Here is a 14,870-nt window from a genome sequence, read left to right as displayed (position 1 = left end):
CCAAAGCATATTTTACAGGAGTCATAATATCTTTGTATTTTCCATTCAGCAATATTTGTTGAGTTCTTACTCTGTGCAAGACACTGTGAAGGATGCAAAGTTCCCTAAGCTGTGGCCCTTTTGCTCAGTAAACTTATTATCTAATGAGGAAAAACAAACTATCATTTATTGGAAACCTGTGAACCAAGGAACATGGCAAGTCCTTTACTCATGTAGGAAAATTAAAATTTATAAAAATGTTGACAACAAACTTACAATACAAGGTGCTATTTTCCACATGTCTAGGTTTTGATGTAAGAATTAGAAGAATCCTCATTTCCCTATTTTGGATGCAATATTTTGCTGTTCCTTGGATAGAACTTGCCAACTTCTCTGGCTTTTTGTATGGTAAGCAGAGAGTTCTGCACAGATCTTTGAGAATGCTCTCTATTCAGAAGAATTTCGGTGGGGATGTTTACATTCAGCCATTCTTACTTTTCTGAGACAGTATCTCATTGTGTTGCTCAGGTTGGTCTTGAACTCCTGGGTTCAAACAATCCTCCCACCTCAGTCTCCCAAGTAGCTGGAATTACAGGCATGTGCCACCGCATCTCGCCATTTCTACTTTTTAAGGTGACAGATTGCTCTAAGGTGAGCTCTGAAGTAGAGTATTGCAGAGAGGCAGACCTCTCCAAGGGACTGGTTTACATACTTCAGGGAACCAAAACCAACTTCACAGCTGAAGGGCTTCTAACCTGTGTGTGAAGCTATTGTCAGGAATGAGTGGCGGGCCCATTTCACTACACCTGTTTGTTTTCTCAGGAGCTCTCCAGCTTACCCAAATGCCCCATCAGGCCTGTCTCATCATGACACCTGGACATCTTCCCCAGCACCTTGCTACTCAAAATCTGAGATGAATAAGTACAGAAATTGAGTGTAAAAATTTTTAGAAACCTTAGTAGTAAACATTTTAGATCTGTTGTATCTAATCATAAAAATTGGGGGCTTGCATATCTCACATCTTTCTAAATCTTTCTTGTATTTTATTCTTATTATATTTTATAAATGTATTGGTTTATGATAGATTGGAAGTTTAAAAAACATAAAAATTTATTTACTACAGATAGTTCTGAAAAGCATGGCTCTTGGTCACAGCTTGTTTAAACTTGAAGAATTAAATGTGTACATACATTATGTCAAAGCTAAAACAAGAACTAATTTAAGTAAACACTTCTCCAAAAACAATTTGATTTTTAGAGCAAGAAAAAAGTATGCTTTTGAGAAGGTAAGTGTAAATGCGCAAGTCTTTACAATTTCATATTTGCTGAGAGTTATTTACTTGTTGAGAAATAAAATTTCTGTTAGAAAATGTCTATGTTCTATCATTGTAAAGTATAGTAAAAATATTCCATTTATAGAAATAGAAAATATAGGTAACATTTAAAGGTTTAACTTTGCTTATACATACTCCTTACTGATAATATTTGCAGCATATACACATAAAACATATTTTCCAATACTTAAAAAATAATCAAATGTATCAATATATTCTAATTGATTCATAAAGTACTTACACAATGGCCAAGCTAATGAAAGCCCAAGGAGAAAAAACAGAAAACATTATCAGCAGTATGCAAAACAAGAATAAAGAAGAAGCTAAAGTCTCTATCAATACAAAACGTAAAAAAGCAGAGAGTCAGGAAAAATACTTCTAACTAAAATTTGCTCCCAAAACAAAAATTTAGATACAAAAATAACTGCGCTTCAGTTACCAAGAACATTCAATTTAAGTCACAGGTTATTAAATGTTTAAAATTCTCCAAAAGCTAAAGCTTTCCCAAAACAGTAAAAGTTTTTCATTACTGTAAATGAAAATCCTTTTAAATGAATTTGCATAATTAGAGGCTGTCTGCATGTGTGCATGTAAAACTGGTTTTTAAATTACCCTTATTTGGATCCCACACACTAGCATTATTTAAAAGAAAGCAAGATCAAAGAGAAGTAAATGTGACTAAAATGACGAACACTTTTTGAACTGTTAAAAATAAAATCACATTTCTTTCAAGAGAGTAGTATCCTCTCACTCAGGGAAAGTGGAACATTTCTGATCTTACTCATTACTAAGGAAAAAGTAATATCAAACACTCAAATATCCATAATGGGGATAAGGACAGCAAGGAAAATTAAAATCTAGAAGGAACTTTCAATAATTTACTTTCCTTCCTTAATATCATTTATCATTTAAAAAGATGCGGCAAAAATATAAAATGACCCCCAAATTATCTACTATTCTTTCATAGGGGTTCCAATAGTAATTTTTTTAAATTAATTTTTATCCTGGGAAATTTTCATACATAAAACTGAATGGTATAGGTTTCTCCAAGGACAGAAAAAATGATTAGACAACATCCAGTTCATAATGCCCACTTTCTAGCAGGATTTGATGCCAAATAACAATCTAGTACCTAAGAAGGATGTATATAAATACAGTTGTTTTCTTGTTTGTTGGTTTGTTTGTTCGAGACAGACTCTCACTGTCTCCCAGGCTGGAGTGCAATGGCACAATCTCGACTCACTGCAACCTCTACCTCCTAGGTTCAAGCAATTCTCCTGCCTCAGCCTCCCAAGTAGCTAGGATTACAGGCGTGCACCACCATGCCTAGTTAATTTTTGTATTTTTAGTAGAGACGGGTTTCACCATGTTACCCAGGCTGGTCCTGAACTCCTGACCTCAAGTGATCTGCCTGCCTTGGCCTCCCAAAGTGCTGGCATGACAGGCGTGAGCCACCATGCTCAGGCAAATACAGTCATTTTCAAGGTGCAAATAGGTGCAGATATTCATTGCTTTCATATATGCATCCTGTCACGTGAAACATTTGCAATTCTGCACTCCATACCTGGCCTAACAGGGAAGTGATAGGTGAGGGGAACTACAATGATGCTTGCCTCAAGGTTGGTCGAATGATTATCAAACGGAATGAAACTGTAAAAGTTTCTATTCAATTGCTGCAAAACTCATTACAAATGTCAGTATTTGATGTTCTTTTTTCTACTCATCATGAATTGCAATAAACTGTAGGATCATCTTCAGAAAAGTTTCCACTTCAAGAAACTAACTCCCACACCCAGGCCTGCAACTAAGCCACAACTATAATTAATTGCCCTTTGCATCTTCTCTGAAGTATTAGAGACTTTTGTCTCTCATTTGGAAGGAGATTAAGTTTGAAGAATTTAGTCCCATCATTTACCAATTCTTCTCTTAATGTATAACTATGAAGTTATAAGATTTTTAAACATATAAGAATGCACATGGCCAGGCACAGTGGCTCAGACCTGTAATCCCAGCACTTTGGGAGGCCGAGGTAGGTAGATTACTAGAGGTCAGGAGTTTGAGACCAGCCTGGCCAACATGGTGAAACCCTATCTCTACTAATTATATAAAAATTAGCCGGACACAGTGGCATATGCCTGTAATCCCAGCTACTCAGGAGGCTGAGGCAGGAGAATAGCTTGAACCCTAGAGGTGCAGGTTGCAGTGAGCCAAGATTGCACCACTGCACTCCAGCCTGGGTGACAGAGCAAGACTTCGTCTCAATTAAAAAAACAAAAGAATGCATAGATCCATTGCCTCTCTTCAGATACTTGGGTACATGGGAAGAATACTCATGAATGACAATATCACTACTGCCATATAAAATGGTTTTGAAGCTCTTCAGAACTAACCTAGAGGGCAATGGAGTACACACATTTCTCTGAACATCTGTACTGACACTAAATCCTAACCCTTTGAGAATGAATAAGGATCAGCCACAGGCCATCCTGAAGCTAATCTGGCCATGAAGTATAATACTGTCTTGTGTCAAAAAAATCAGGTTTCAAGAAGAATTTGTCTCACCAATAAGCTGATGAGAGTAATCCTTATTGAAAGATGTAAAACAGCTTTGAAGGCAATTCCCAAAAATTTTTTGGTAAAGATTGAATATTCATAAAGCTGCTAAATAAAAATTTTTAGAAGGGCAATACTGACCTATGATACCAATTCTGACATTCCAAATAAAGCTCCTCCATCGCAAACCTTTTACACCCTAGATGATGGCTCACATATGCTGGGCTGGCGTAGTGACATTGTGCCAGACGCTAGCATTGAAAACCATTATTTCCATTCAATAGATGAGCAACAAAGGCTGAAAGAAGGTGAGTCACCTAAAAAGCCAAGTAAGTGAGCCATGTTTCAAAGGGGGCCTTTTGATTCCAAAGTGCTCACCCTTGGCTCACTCTTTTGCCTCCCATAACTACTTTGAGTCATTTTCCCATACAAGACAGACTCCTTTTCCATACTAAAAGACCAAGGGAAAGAAACAGAGGTGATGATGTCATTAATGCAAAATGCCTTAAGGAACATAGAAGTTTTTTCCTATAAGTATAGAAGTTACCTGAAAATGTAAGGTTAATTTCAGTGCTTATTACCTTAGTTATCACAGATCCAAAAGACTATAGACCAACATTTTAGATTTAATTTTCCAAATAACAATGATGTTTGTATTGTAAGAAAGCAACTCCATACGCTCTAAATACCCACAGGGCACTTTTTTTTTTAATAGCATGAAGTGTAAGTCTCCTCTCTCATTCAAATTAATGAGTGTGAAATGCCTATTTCAGGGGAATAAAGAATACCCTGAGAACTACGAGCCAACTTATTAGGAAAGGTGAGAACGAACAGTAAAGGAACCAGCATATGGCAAAATCAAAAATAATTTGCTTAAGTTATTCTAAGCTCCCTGTCCAAACACTTTTACTTCCTACTTTAAGACTATTTTCCCTTTCCTCCCAATAATCTCAACTACCATATTTTACCATCATTTATCCTCTATAACACTCATACTAATCTGATTTTAAAATCCATCACTGGATTTATTCCTCCTACCAGGAGAAGAAATAAATCTGGGTCAAAAATTCTTTACAGTAGCCAGGCGCGGTGGCTCACGCCTGTAATCCCAGCACTTTGGGAGCCCGAGGCGGGTGGATCACGAGGTCAGGAGATCGAGGCCATCCTGGCTAACACAGTGAAACCCCATCTCTACTAAATATACAAAAATTTAGCTGGGTGTGGTAGCAGATGCCTGTAGTCCCAGCTACTCAGGAGGCTGAGGCAGGAGAATGGTGTGAACCCGGGAGGTGGAGGTTGCAGTGAGCTGAGATCACGCCACTGCACTCCAGCTTGGGCGACAGAGCGAAACTCCATCTCAAAAAAAAAAAAAAAAAAAAAAAAAAAAAAGAAACTGCAGGACTGCAGGACAAACCCTCCCTATCCGTCTCCATTCCCCCAACCCCCGGCCCTCCCCACCTCCTCCCCCAACCCCAGCAGGATGATCAACACCTGCCAGCCGAACGCTCTGGACCTTGACTTGTCCCAGGTCTGCCAGCCCCTCAGCCTGAGTAAGTCATCCTCAGAAAAGTAACTTCCCAAGATGACAATGGTATGAAGGAGAAATTTCATTTCTTACCACCTTTTGGATTTTAAGACTAGATTTATATGATCATCGGGAAAAGTCAAGGGCTGAAGCTGCTATGATTTTGACTGGTATGCTAAGAGTGGAGAGGGTTTGTAGTTAAATAGAGAACAGGCAGAAAGAAAATATACATATTCATGATTTTAAACTTCTGTGATAGAAAGAGCTTCTAAGAGGATTACATAAACTCTGCAATATCAAATACAGATGATTAAAGACTCAAACAGTTAACACTCAAAGTGTCAAGCATTCCAGCATGAATTATATTGGAAATCCAAACACTTTTGGGGGGAGATATATTATATCATGAAGAGAAGTAAACTGAAATCTACTTAAATGTGGACATCTAGGCCTAAGAAACAAAATGTGATAAAATACTATGACATAGTTTAGAAAAATAATTTTGTGTTTTACCAACTTTCATGAGCACCAACATAACATGTGACTTTATAAATGTGGTCGCCAGTACCGTGATTCAAGTTGTAAGTGGGGAGAACATGGTACTACAATACTTTTAAGACTTCCCCATATCAGCAGTATCAATTTATCATATAATGCATAAGTGAAAGGCCAAAATGAAGTTGGAATTATCATAACAATACTGTTCAATCCCATCATCAGAGATTAACCATTTGACCTGAATTCCTGGCTTCATTAAAAAAAAAATTATAAAAGATTAAGTCTACTAGCAATTAGGTTGAACTTTACGAAACCGCCAATAGTCTGCAATTTTTGACATGCAAAATATCAGTTTTATACAGTTCTTCCACTATAACTATCTAAAAGTTATTCTCAATAGATCACAAAGGAGTTTAAGGAACAAGGTATATAGCAATCTTTGGGAACACGGCCCCTATCAATTTATTTGAGAAGAAAATACCTAACCATACTTAGTAGTCTAATAATTATCACTGTCAATATAACTATTAGCAACAGAGAATCAGGACAGTATTTTCATCATGGGTCTGCCATTGGTAGTTATATTATTTACACCTCTTTTGACCTCAGTTTACCTATAATTAAGGAACTATCTCAGTTTTATCACAGAACTGAATAAAAGATGTTAGACTGCTGGCAGTCACGATATTTAATCAGGACTGTAAAACCACATTAGAAGTTATTGCTAATTTAGTAGTTTGATCTAATAGAGCAGTAAAGTTTACACCAACTTGCTTTTTTGTTTTTTTGAGACAGAGTCTCACTCTGTTGCCCAGGCTGGAGTGCAGTGGTACAATCTCAGCTCACTGCAACCTCCGCCTCCCAGGTTCAAGCAATTCTCTGCCTCAACCTCCTGAGTAGCTGGGATTACAGGAGCCTGCCACCACTGCCAGCTAATTTTTATATGTTTAGTAGAGACAGGGTTTCACCATCTCGGCCAGGCTGGTCTTGAACTCCTGACCTCGTGATCCACCTGCCTTGGCCTCCTAAAGTGCTGGAACTACAGACATGAGTCACTGTGCCTGGCCTGTTTTTTTTTTTTTTTTCTTTCTTTCTTTCTTTTTTTTTTTTTTATACGGAATAACCTATCCCACTGGCTTCATCTTTTACTCCTCCCCCAATTAAAAATAAAATTACTGGCCGGGCGCGGTGGCTCACGCCTGTAATCCCAGTACTTTGGGAGGCCGAGGCGGGAGGATCACGAGGTCAGGAGATCGAGACCATGGTGAAACCCTGTCTCTACTAAAAATACAAAATATTAGCTGGGCGCGGTGGCGGGAACCTGTAGTCCCAGCTACTCGGGAGGCTGAGGCAGGAGAATGGCATGAACCTGGGAGGTGGAGCTTGCAGTGAGCCGAGATTGTGCCACAGCACTCCAGCCTGGGTGACAGAGGGAGACTCTGTCTCTAAAATAAAATAAAAAATAAAATTACTATTGGCATGCCCCTCAGTAAACTGCTGGCAAACAAATAATTAATTAGTATTACCAGATTTGGTTTCTACTATAGTCTATTTTTACAAACGAAAGATAATTAATGTGCATATGAAAATTCCACAATGTAAGATTAGTTTTTTTAGGGTTCTATTGTCCGGGTTTTTTTTTTTTTTTTTTTTAACAATATGTCTTTCTGTATTGTTTTTGGCTTTTCTTTTTTCAAAACAATAAGACTGTTAAATCACATAATTGGTGTTCACTCCAGCTTGAAACTAATGAAAAATACTACACTAACAATTTATATGGTACAAATTCAGACTTGTCCATTTCTAGAATTTTCATAGAGGCAAAGCATTAATTTTACTCAATATTTAGTATGGGCTTGGTGCCTGGCATTTTGCTAGGAGATTGGGGAAATACAAAATATAGTATGACATATATACTGCCCTCCAGAAAGTTACATCCAAGCATACAGGAGTTAATTTAATATCTATGCAAGGTACGACTGGCGCTTTAGCATCCAAGTGCATGCTATTATCATTAAGGGTTAGATAATTAGAAAAGATCAAGATCACAAAGGCTGAAGCAGGCAGGAAAGAAATTTGGCAGACAGATAGGAAACCAGCAAGAGCAAACAACTTTTCTGCGTACCAGATACCCTAAGAAGCACTTTTCAAAAAGAGCTCCTTTAAACTTCATAACAACCCCTTGGGAGAGGTACTATTATCTCCATTTTGCAGGCACAGAAATTGAGACTTAGTGATATTAACCAATTCATCCAGGATTGCATAGCCTAGGAGGCTGATGCACGTATGCAGGAGACTGCACGTGAGTTAATTCCTCAAAGAGAGGGAGGTCTTGGGGAGGTGGAGGAAGAGGGACATGGTAGGAGTGCTGGGGAAGAGAGAACAGTGAGTGTAAAGGCCCGGGAATAGGAATAAGGAGACTTCTATCTCCTTTCCTGGGAAGAAGTGGTAAAGTTTGACATGTTAAGTCAGGCTCTGAACAGGCCATATAGTTTGTATCTGGGTATCTTCTTACTAGCCACACAAAGTAAAAGTTTCAAAGATAGTAAAAGTTTAGGTGTCCTGTAAAATATAGACACTTTAGTCTCAATTCTTCTCTATGAGCTCTTTGATAGGAAGTGTTAGAAATTGCTGTACTTTTTAGAGGTATGTTAATTTTCTTGTTTTAAATCAAGATATTACAAAGTAAAATTAATAAGACAGCCACTCTCTTTCACGCTCTACAAAATCCAAGTTAAGTTATACACATTTATCCCCTGCAACAAATGCTGCATGTTTCATTTTCATGATGGCAAAGCAAGTCTATGGTTTTATATCTCAAGGCTTCATCATAAAATACTCAGCCATCCGGCACCAAGAATGGAACAACAACAACAACAACAACAAAACCCAAGTCATTAAAACCATACTTGAAAGTTTTCTAAATGGTGTTCTGTGGCTGTCTGTAGAAGAAACTTGCAAAGTACAGAACGTTATAAACTTGTATAATGTATTTTTCTGCTTCATTTACACCCTGTGGAATCACACTATCTATCACATTTTATCCAGGAAAAAGACAAAGCGGTTGAGGCTATTATCTATTCCAGTATACAATCTAAGGGTGTTCTTACCTCACAGTTGCTGAGATCCAGAGAAACCCCCTTCAAGTTATGATTACAAGCCAGGCCCAATAACAGTGCTCTGAGGGGAGGAAACACATATATTAGATACACATTCCACACATTGCCCAAAAGAAAAAATGTAAGCACACTGAATAAAGTCTAGAGAAAGCAGACTGCCTTTTCTGAATCACAGGTCAAGCACCAAGCACCCTCTTACTTTTTAAAATGCCAACTGCATTTCTGCCTCACAACAACAGTGAAAGACTGACTCTGCAGCATTCTTTTGCCTGACAGGCAGTGAGCCCATCATAAATGTAAAACCTGGCAGGATTGCTATTCCTATGCAAATAAACCAACAGCACACCTCTAATTGCATATTGAAATTAAATTGTGCTCATCACAGATAAATTCCCACCTGCATCTGCTTGAGAAGGGCTTTAATAATGTTTAGAATATTATTAAGCAATTGTTATTAGAGTTGCAAAGTAAAGCTAGTTTTCCCTAAGGAACATGTAAGTGAGGAAGTCAGGCTCCATAGTATACCAGGATGTGAAATTACATCTAGATGAGTTTATTAAATGACCTACAGTAGCGGGTGGGCAAGGGTATAAAACAAAGCACATGTCTTGAATCGCAGTCCAGGATCCTGCCTGTCCAACTACCTGCTGAGCCGGGACAAATCATATATCACTGCTCTGAAAAGGAATTTTCTCATCTGCAAATTGAGAGGATTAGTCTAATCACTTGGATCCACTCTGACAAGTCAGTCCTATAAAATCCAACACCATCAAACAAGCTTGAAACAGAAAATTCACACAGGCACACACAACCACTAAAGTACACTAAGTGGACAGAAGACCCTAAATCAGACTTTGTGAAAAAGACAGAGATGAGCATAAGATGGTTCCTGCTCTCAAGCAAGGAAAACAGATAGGTATGCCAGTAACTCTAACACAAGGCTGCCAGTGGTAAGTACTAGAAGAGTGGAACCCAGGTATTTGTTAACTGGGGGTGACTACCTGTTTTCCATGTTGCCAGGAAAAGGACCTCTACTCAGCATACCCCAAAAATACCCTAGGGTAAGGGTGAGGTGGGAAGGTAGGGAATTATTTTATGCCCAAGTCTCTGAGATTTTCTCTTCTAGTGATTCTCTGGCTTTATCTACTAAGAGAGAACCCAGCAGTGGCATGGAACACACAGGGGCTTGGCTGCCTCTAGCTATGAAAACCCACCTCCTCCCACTCCCTGACCCTGTTGGGAGGCTGGAAGTAAGTACCTTCCTTTTCACTTTTTAAATTCAGTTCACTAGTCCCTTATTCTAAAACACTGTCCTATGAGAAAGGCTGGGTATATCTCATCTATGTACTTGTTCAAATACTTATTAAATTGCTTCTCTTTCCTAAAAATTACTTATGTGCCCTTTCTTTCATGGGGGCAGTATTGAGTCACTGAAAGCGCTGGACGCTGAAAACCAAAAGGCCAGTCCTCATGTCCCAGCTCAGCGGCTACTGGTTGAATGACCTTAAGCACATCACTTTTTGTGTGTGTCTTAAGTTCTCATCAGTAAAATGAGAGAGTTAGGATATTACCAAAGAGGCCCCTTTTATTTCCAATATATGCTGAGTTTCTAGGACTTAGACACATATTTCAACATTGTATTTTTATGATGCTTAGACGGAAGGAAAATACTTCCTACTTTTCTCACATGTGAATTAAGGCCAAGAAAACAAATGATATGCTTTAAGGCATTTAACTACAGAAGGCCAATGATTAGGAGACAACAACTCATGAGACTAGTAAAAATAAATAACCCATAGAAACTGTCCCTAGTAACATAAAAGAATAAGTACAATAAAGCATACTGGGCACTGGGGAAAAATTCTATAGCAAAATATGATGTTTATTTTAACCTAACGATGGCAAAATTGCCTTAACAATCATCTTCTAATTCCCCAATCACTATTGCAAAATTGCTTAAGAGAACAATTTGAATTTAATTCTTCCAGCTCTAGATCAGTGGCACTGGTTATAATTTCAGGGTAGCACATTCAACAGGTTTATGAAAAATACTCAGCCAGAGAGATGGGGTCAAAGAGAAGGGGCACCACATGGCAGGGAGAAAGGGGATGTCCAGGAAGAAAGACTTGAGGGAGGGAAAACAAAAGACCAAGAATGAGCAGTAAGCAGGAACTCACACTGCACTCTGAGTGATGCTGGAGCAACGAACATCCCTGTGACACACATGGACCAGACTATTCTAGCAATTTTAGAAAACACCAAGGAACAATGTCACCATGTTCTCTAACCCCCCTTGAAATACATTAACATGGACCAAAAAAGGCCTCAAAGGAAAATCGCAACAATAAAGTAAGCAGTCATATTCTTTGTCTTCCTTCCCACCTCCACCTCCCGCAAGACACTCTACTTCCCCAATTTGCTTGTAAAAGAATCTCAAATTAAGTGGGAAACTTGTGGGGAAAAATATTGTTATGTCCAAACTTAAAGCGTTCTCTCAAACGTAATTGTGTTGTTTTAGTTTATTCTCTCACTGCTACTAATCCCAAACCCTTAGAGAAACAAGGGTTTCTGCCCCTCTTGGTGTAGTTGAAGGCGGAATGAGGTAGGGAACACTGCTGAGCCCATGACAGCTGGTTGAGAGCAGCGGACACTGCTAGGCACTTCCCAGAACCCACTCTGGGTTCTTCCTCTTTACTGGAAGAGCCTCCCAGTGCAACTTCTCCCTTCTGTCTGATCCTGCTTTCTCGATCCCTCTTCACCGATGGCAATCCCAAGAGAATGTCCTTATAAATATCCTACTTGCTAATCTCCATCTCAAAGTTGGCTCCTCAGGAAACCCAATCTCCAATAGTGATTTGGGACAAATTACTTAGCTTCCCTGAGCCTCAATATCCTCAGCTGTAAAATGGAGATAATGATACCAACTTCTCATCACTGTCATCAACATTAAAGGTGATAGGCCATATGTAAGCACCCAGCGCAGTGTCTAGTTTAGGGTAGTACTGTGCAAATTCCTTTTCATCCTCACCCTCTCACATATAAACCTGAGAACTTCAGTTTTGTGTTGTTTTCAAATAATTATATCACATTAAATGTGTATGTGGAATTTTATTTACATAATCTTCAGCCATGAAGCCTTTCTCCCCATATTAAAATTTTTACTGATTAAAACACAGAGCTGAAGAGACTACTGACTTAACATTATCAAACATTCACACCAATAACATCAGGTCCAAGATTTAACAATTACAAAATATCTCTGAAGTACAACATTTACAGGTATACTTGTGCAACAAAGTACATTAAGTCCAGCCTTGTTGCAAAGTGAAACATTCCACAAAATCAGTTACACTAACCAATAAAATGTTACTCTATATTATACAAAAGTCAACAAGATTGAAAGAATTAAAAATAGAAAACTATTTGAATATGCTAATTTCCTGCTGATACATTACCAGGACAAGGACCCTCTCTGGTTTTGCTTCCTACTCTGCCATCCAGTGTCCAGCACATTGTAGATGCTCAATATTACTTGAATGAATATGTAAATGAGTATGATTATAATGGAACTTTAGAATATGATTCTCATAGCTTTCTTAATATCCATACAAACAGCCAAATCATGAGGTGTTTATTATTTGTGGCTATTATATTTAGGGATCCCAAATATATTAACTCAACATTTTTTAAGCCTGCTATAACATAACATCAGACTTTTTTTTTCAGCACTTGACTAGATCTACTTTTTTTTTTTTTTTTGGAGATGGAGTCTCACTCTGTCGCCAGGCTGGCATGCAATGGTGTGATCTCGGCTCACTGCAACCTCTGCCTCCTGGGTTCAAGCGATTCTCCTGCCTCCAGCCTCCTGAGTAGCTGGGAATACAGGCATACACCACCATGCCTGGCTAATTTTTGTATTTTTAGTAGAGACAGGGTTTCACCATGTTGGCCAAGCTGGTCTCGAACTCCTGACCTCAAGTGATCTGCCCACCTCGGCCTCCCAGAGTGCTGGGTTTACAGGCATGAGCCACCACACCCGGCCTGGATCTACTTTTTTAAAGGCATCCATTGTTTTGATCATCTGGTACTATATGAAAACAATAACCTCATACCTCTTAAAACAGAAATAAAAAAGGAAAAGAAAAGATAATTTATAAATTAAATGAAGCTTAATTTTCTAGTAAGATGAATAGCAGACATTAATTTTAACATTTCATATACATTATAAGTGAAAAATTAAATGCTGATTTACAGTCAGCTGGGAAGGGAGAAATCTATGCATATAACTGAACATATCTGACAACTTTCATAATCATTACTTCAAAATACCTTCTTTAGACTCAAAGAGAATTTGACCCTAGAGTCAAATTCACTGAACTTGTACAGTAAACTTTTGACTATTTCTGGCAATAGTGAACGGAAATCTCAAGGATAATAAATTATTCTCAAACCTCAATTTAACTAACAATTTTAACTTCACCACTACACCTGCACTAGGGATATTAACCCATAAGTTGGCTGCCAAATAAAAGTGCCAAATAGCCCATACTAACCTCAGTAATTCAGAAACCAAAGTAGCTAAAAATTCATTCTGTTGCATACATACAATGTGTTTAGAGTTTATTACTATTAGTAGAAAGATTTAGAGTAAATGTTAATGAAAACACGCACATACACACACACACACACGCATGAATATGCCTGAAATGGAATGAACAGAGGTTAATATAAAAGCAATAGTAAGTACCTGGGAATACAACTTTTGTAGATCAGTGACTCCTGCCAAGGTCATAAACCAAAAGATGTTTTCTCTTAGAAGATGCAATAATATCAATAGTGCACGATGTATTTTTTAAAATTTTAATTTATTTTTCTGCCCCACAGTAAAAAGGTATTCTCATCTGTGGTTTTTGTCTTTGGATTATATATCTTTCTCCCTTGCCTCAAGCACATTCATAAAAACAAGTTGAACTTTAAAAGCTCTGGAGAAAGTGAATTAACCACTCACTTTAAGGGCTCAGGAGACAGTTTTGTGCCTGAAAGGTTGATGTGCATCAAAGCCAGAGAACTACTAAAAAATTGCTTGAAAGATGGAGGTACTTCTTTTCCTTTCCTGAAAAAAACACCAGAGTTATACAAGCGGTTATACCTTCATCAAACATATTCATTGATTATTCAGACACTATGAAATCTACAAATCAGTCATATTCTCTGTAGAAATTTAAAAGTAAATAGAAACAAATAAATGTCCAAAACCTAAAGCCATAAAGCCAATATTATTAAAGGAACCACTTAAGTGAGGTAAAGAAATACTTAGTTCATAAAATAATTCATTGCTATTCTTCATATCCAATGAATTCATTGTGTTTTACCTCTTGATCAGGAAACTCCATGTTTGGAATTTTTAAAAATAGGAGGTCAGGGAAGATGTATATTTCTCACCAATTTAAAAGCTTTCCCACTGGGTGGCACAAAATGTTAGAGATCAATACCTGCATTTGGCAATATTTTTAGATGTAGCAGGTTTCACATGCAACAAGATTGTGATCTGATGTTGAGCTAAAACAGCACAGAAAGTCCAAATGGCATGAAGCCTGCATTACAAATAGCCTATTCAGCTACTATGTCCATACCACAAACCTAATCATTTCAGGCCAACTATTAGAACAGTTAAAGACAAAACTACAAAATAAAATGGCTATAACCTCCGAATACATCCCCTTGCTATTATGGAGAAAAGTATGTGGATCAAATCATACAGCCCAATAATGAGGTAGCATCCACACTATATGATAAGGGTTTAAGAAAAACAGGATTCAAGAGTCCAAGATGGAATCTGAATGAACATTTTGCTTGTTCTGTT

At 37.9% G+C, this 14,870-nt stretch overlaps 1 protein-coding gene across 3 annotated transcripts in view; it reads right to left on the bottom strand.

Annotated features, from left to right (window-relative positions):
• The window catches only part of CARMIL1 (capping protein regulator and myosin 1 linker 1), a 343,848-nt gene that overhangs the window by 113,556 nt on the left and 215,422 nt on the right, over positions 1–14,870 (bottom strand). For all 3 annotated transcript variants that reach the window (XM_025381879.1, XM_025381880.1, XM_025381881.1), the window contains exons 16-17: positions 14,016–14,120; positions 8,999–9,068 (exon numbers count right to left, since the gene is read on the bottom strand). In XM_025381879.1, coding sequence (XP_025237664.1) covers positions 8,999–9,068; positions 14,016–14,120 — 175 coding nt within the window. The remainder of the gene's footprint in view (positions 1–8,998; positions 9,069–14,015; positions 14,121–14,870) is intronic.

This window comes from Theropithecus gelada, chromosome 4 (genome assembly GCF_003255815.1).
Source record: "Theropithecus gelada isolate Dixy chromosome 4, Tgel_1.0, whole genome shotgun sequence".
In the NCBI taxonomy this organism is placed as follows: Eukaryota; Metazoa; Chordata; class Mammalia; order Primates; family Cercopithecidae; genus Theropithecus; species Theropithecus gelada.
Note: the sequence above shows the minus strand (reverse complement) of the source record. Positions and strands in the feature narration are given on the sequence as shown.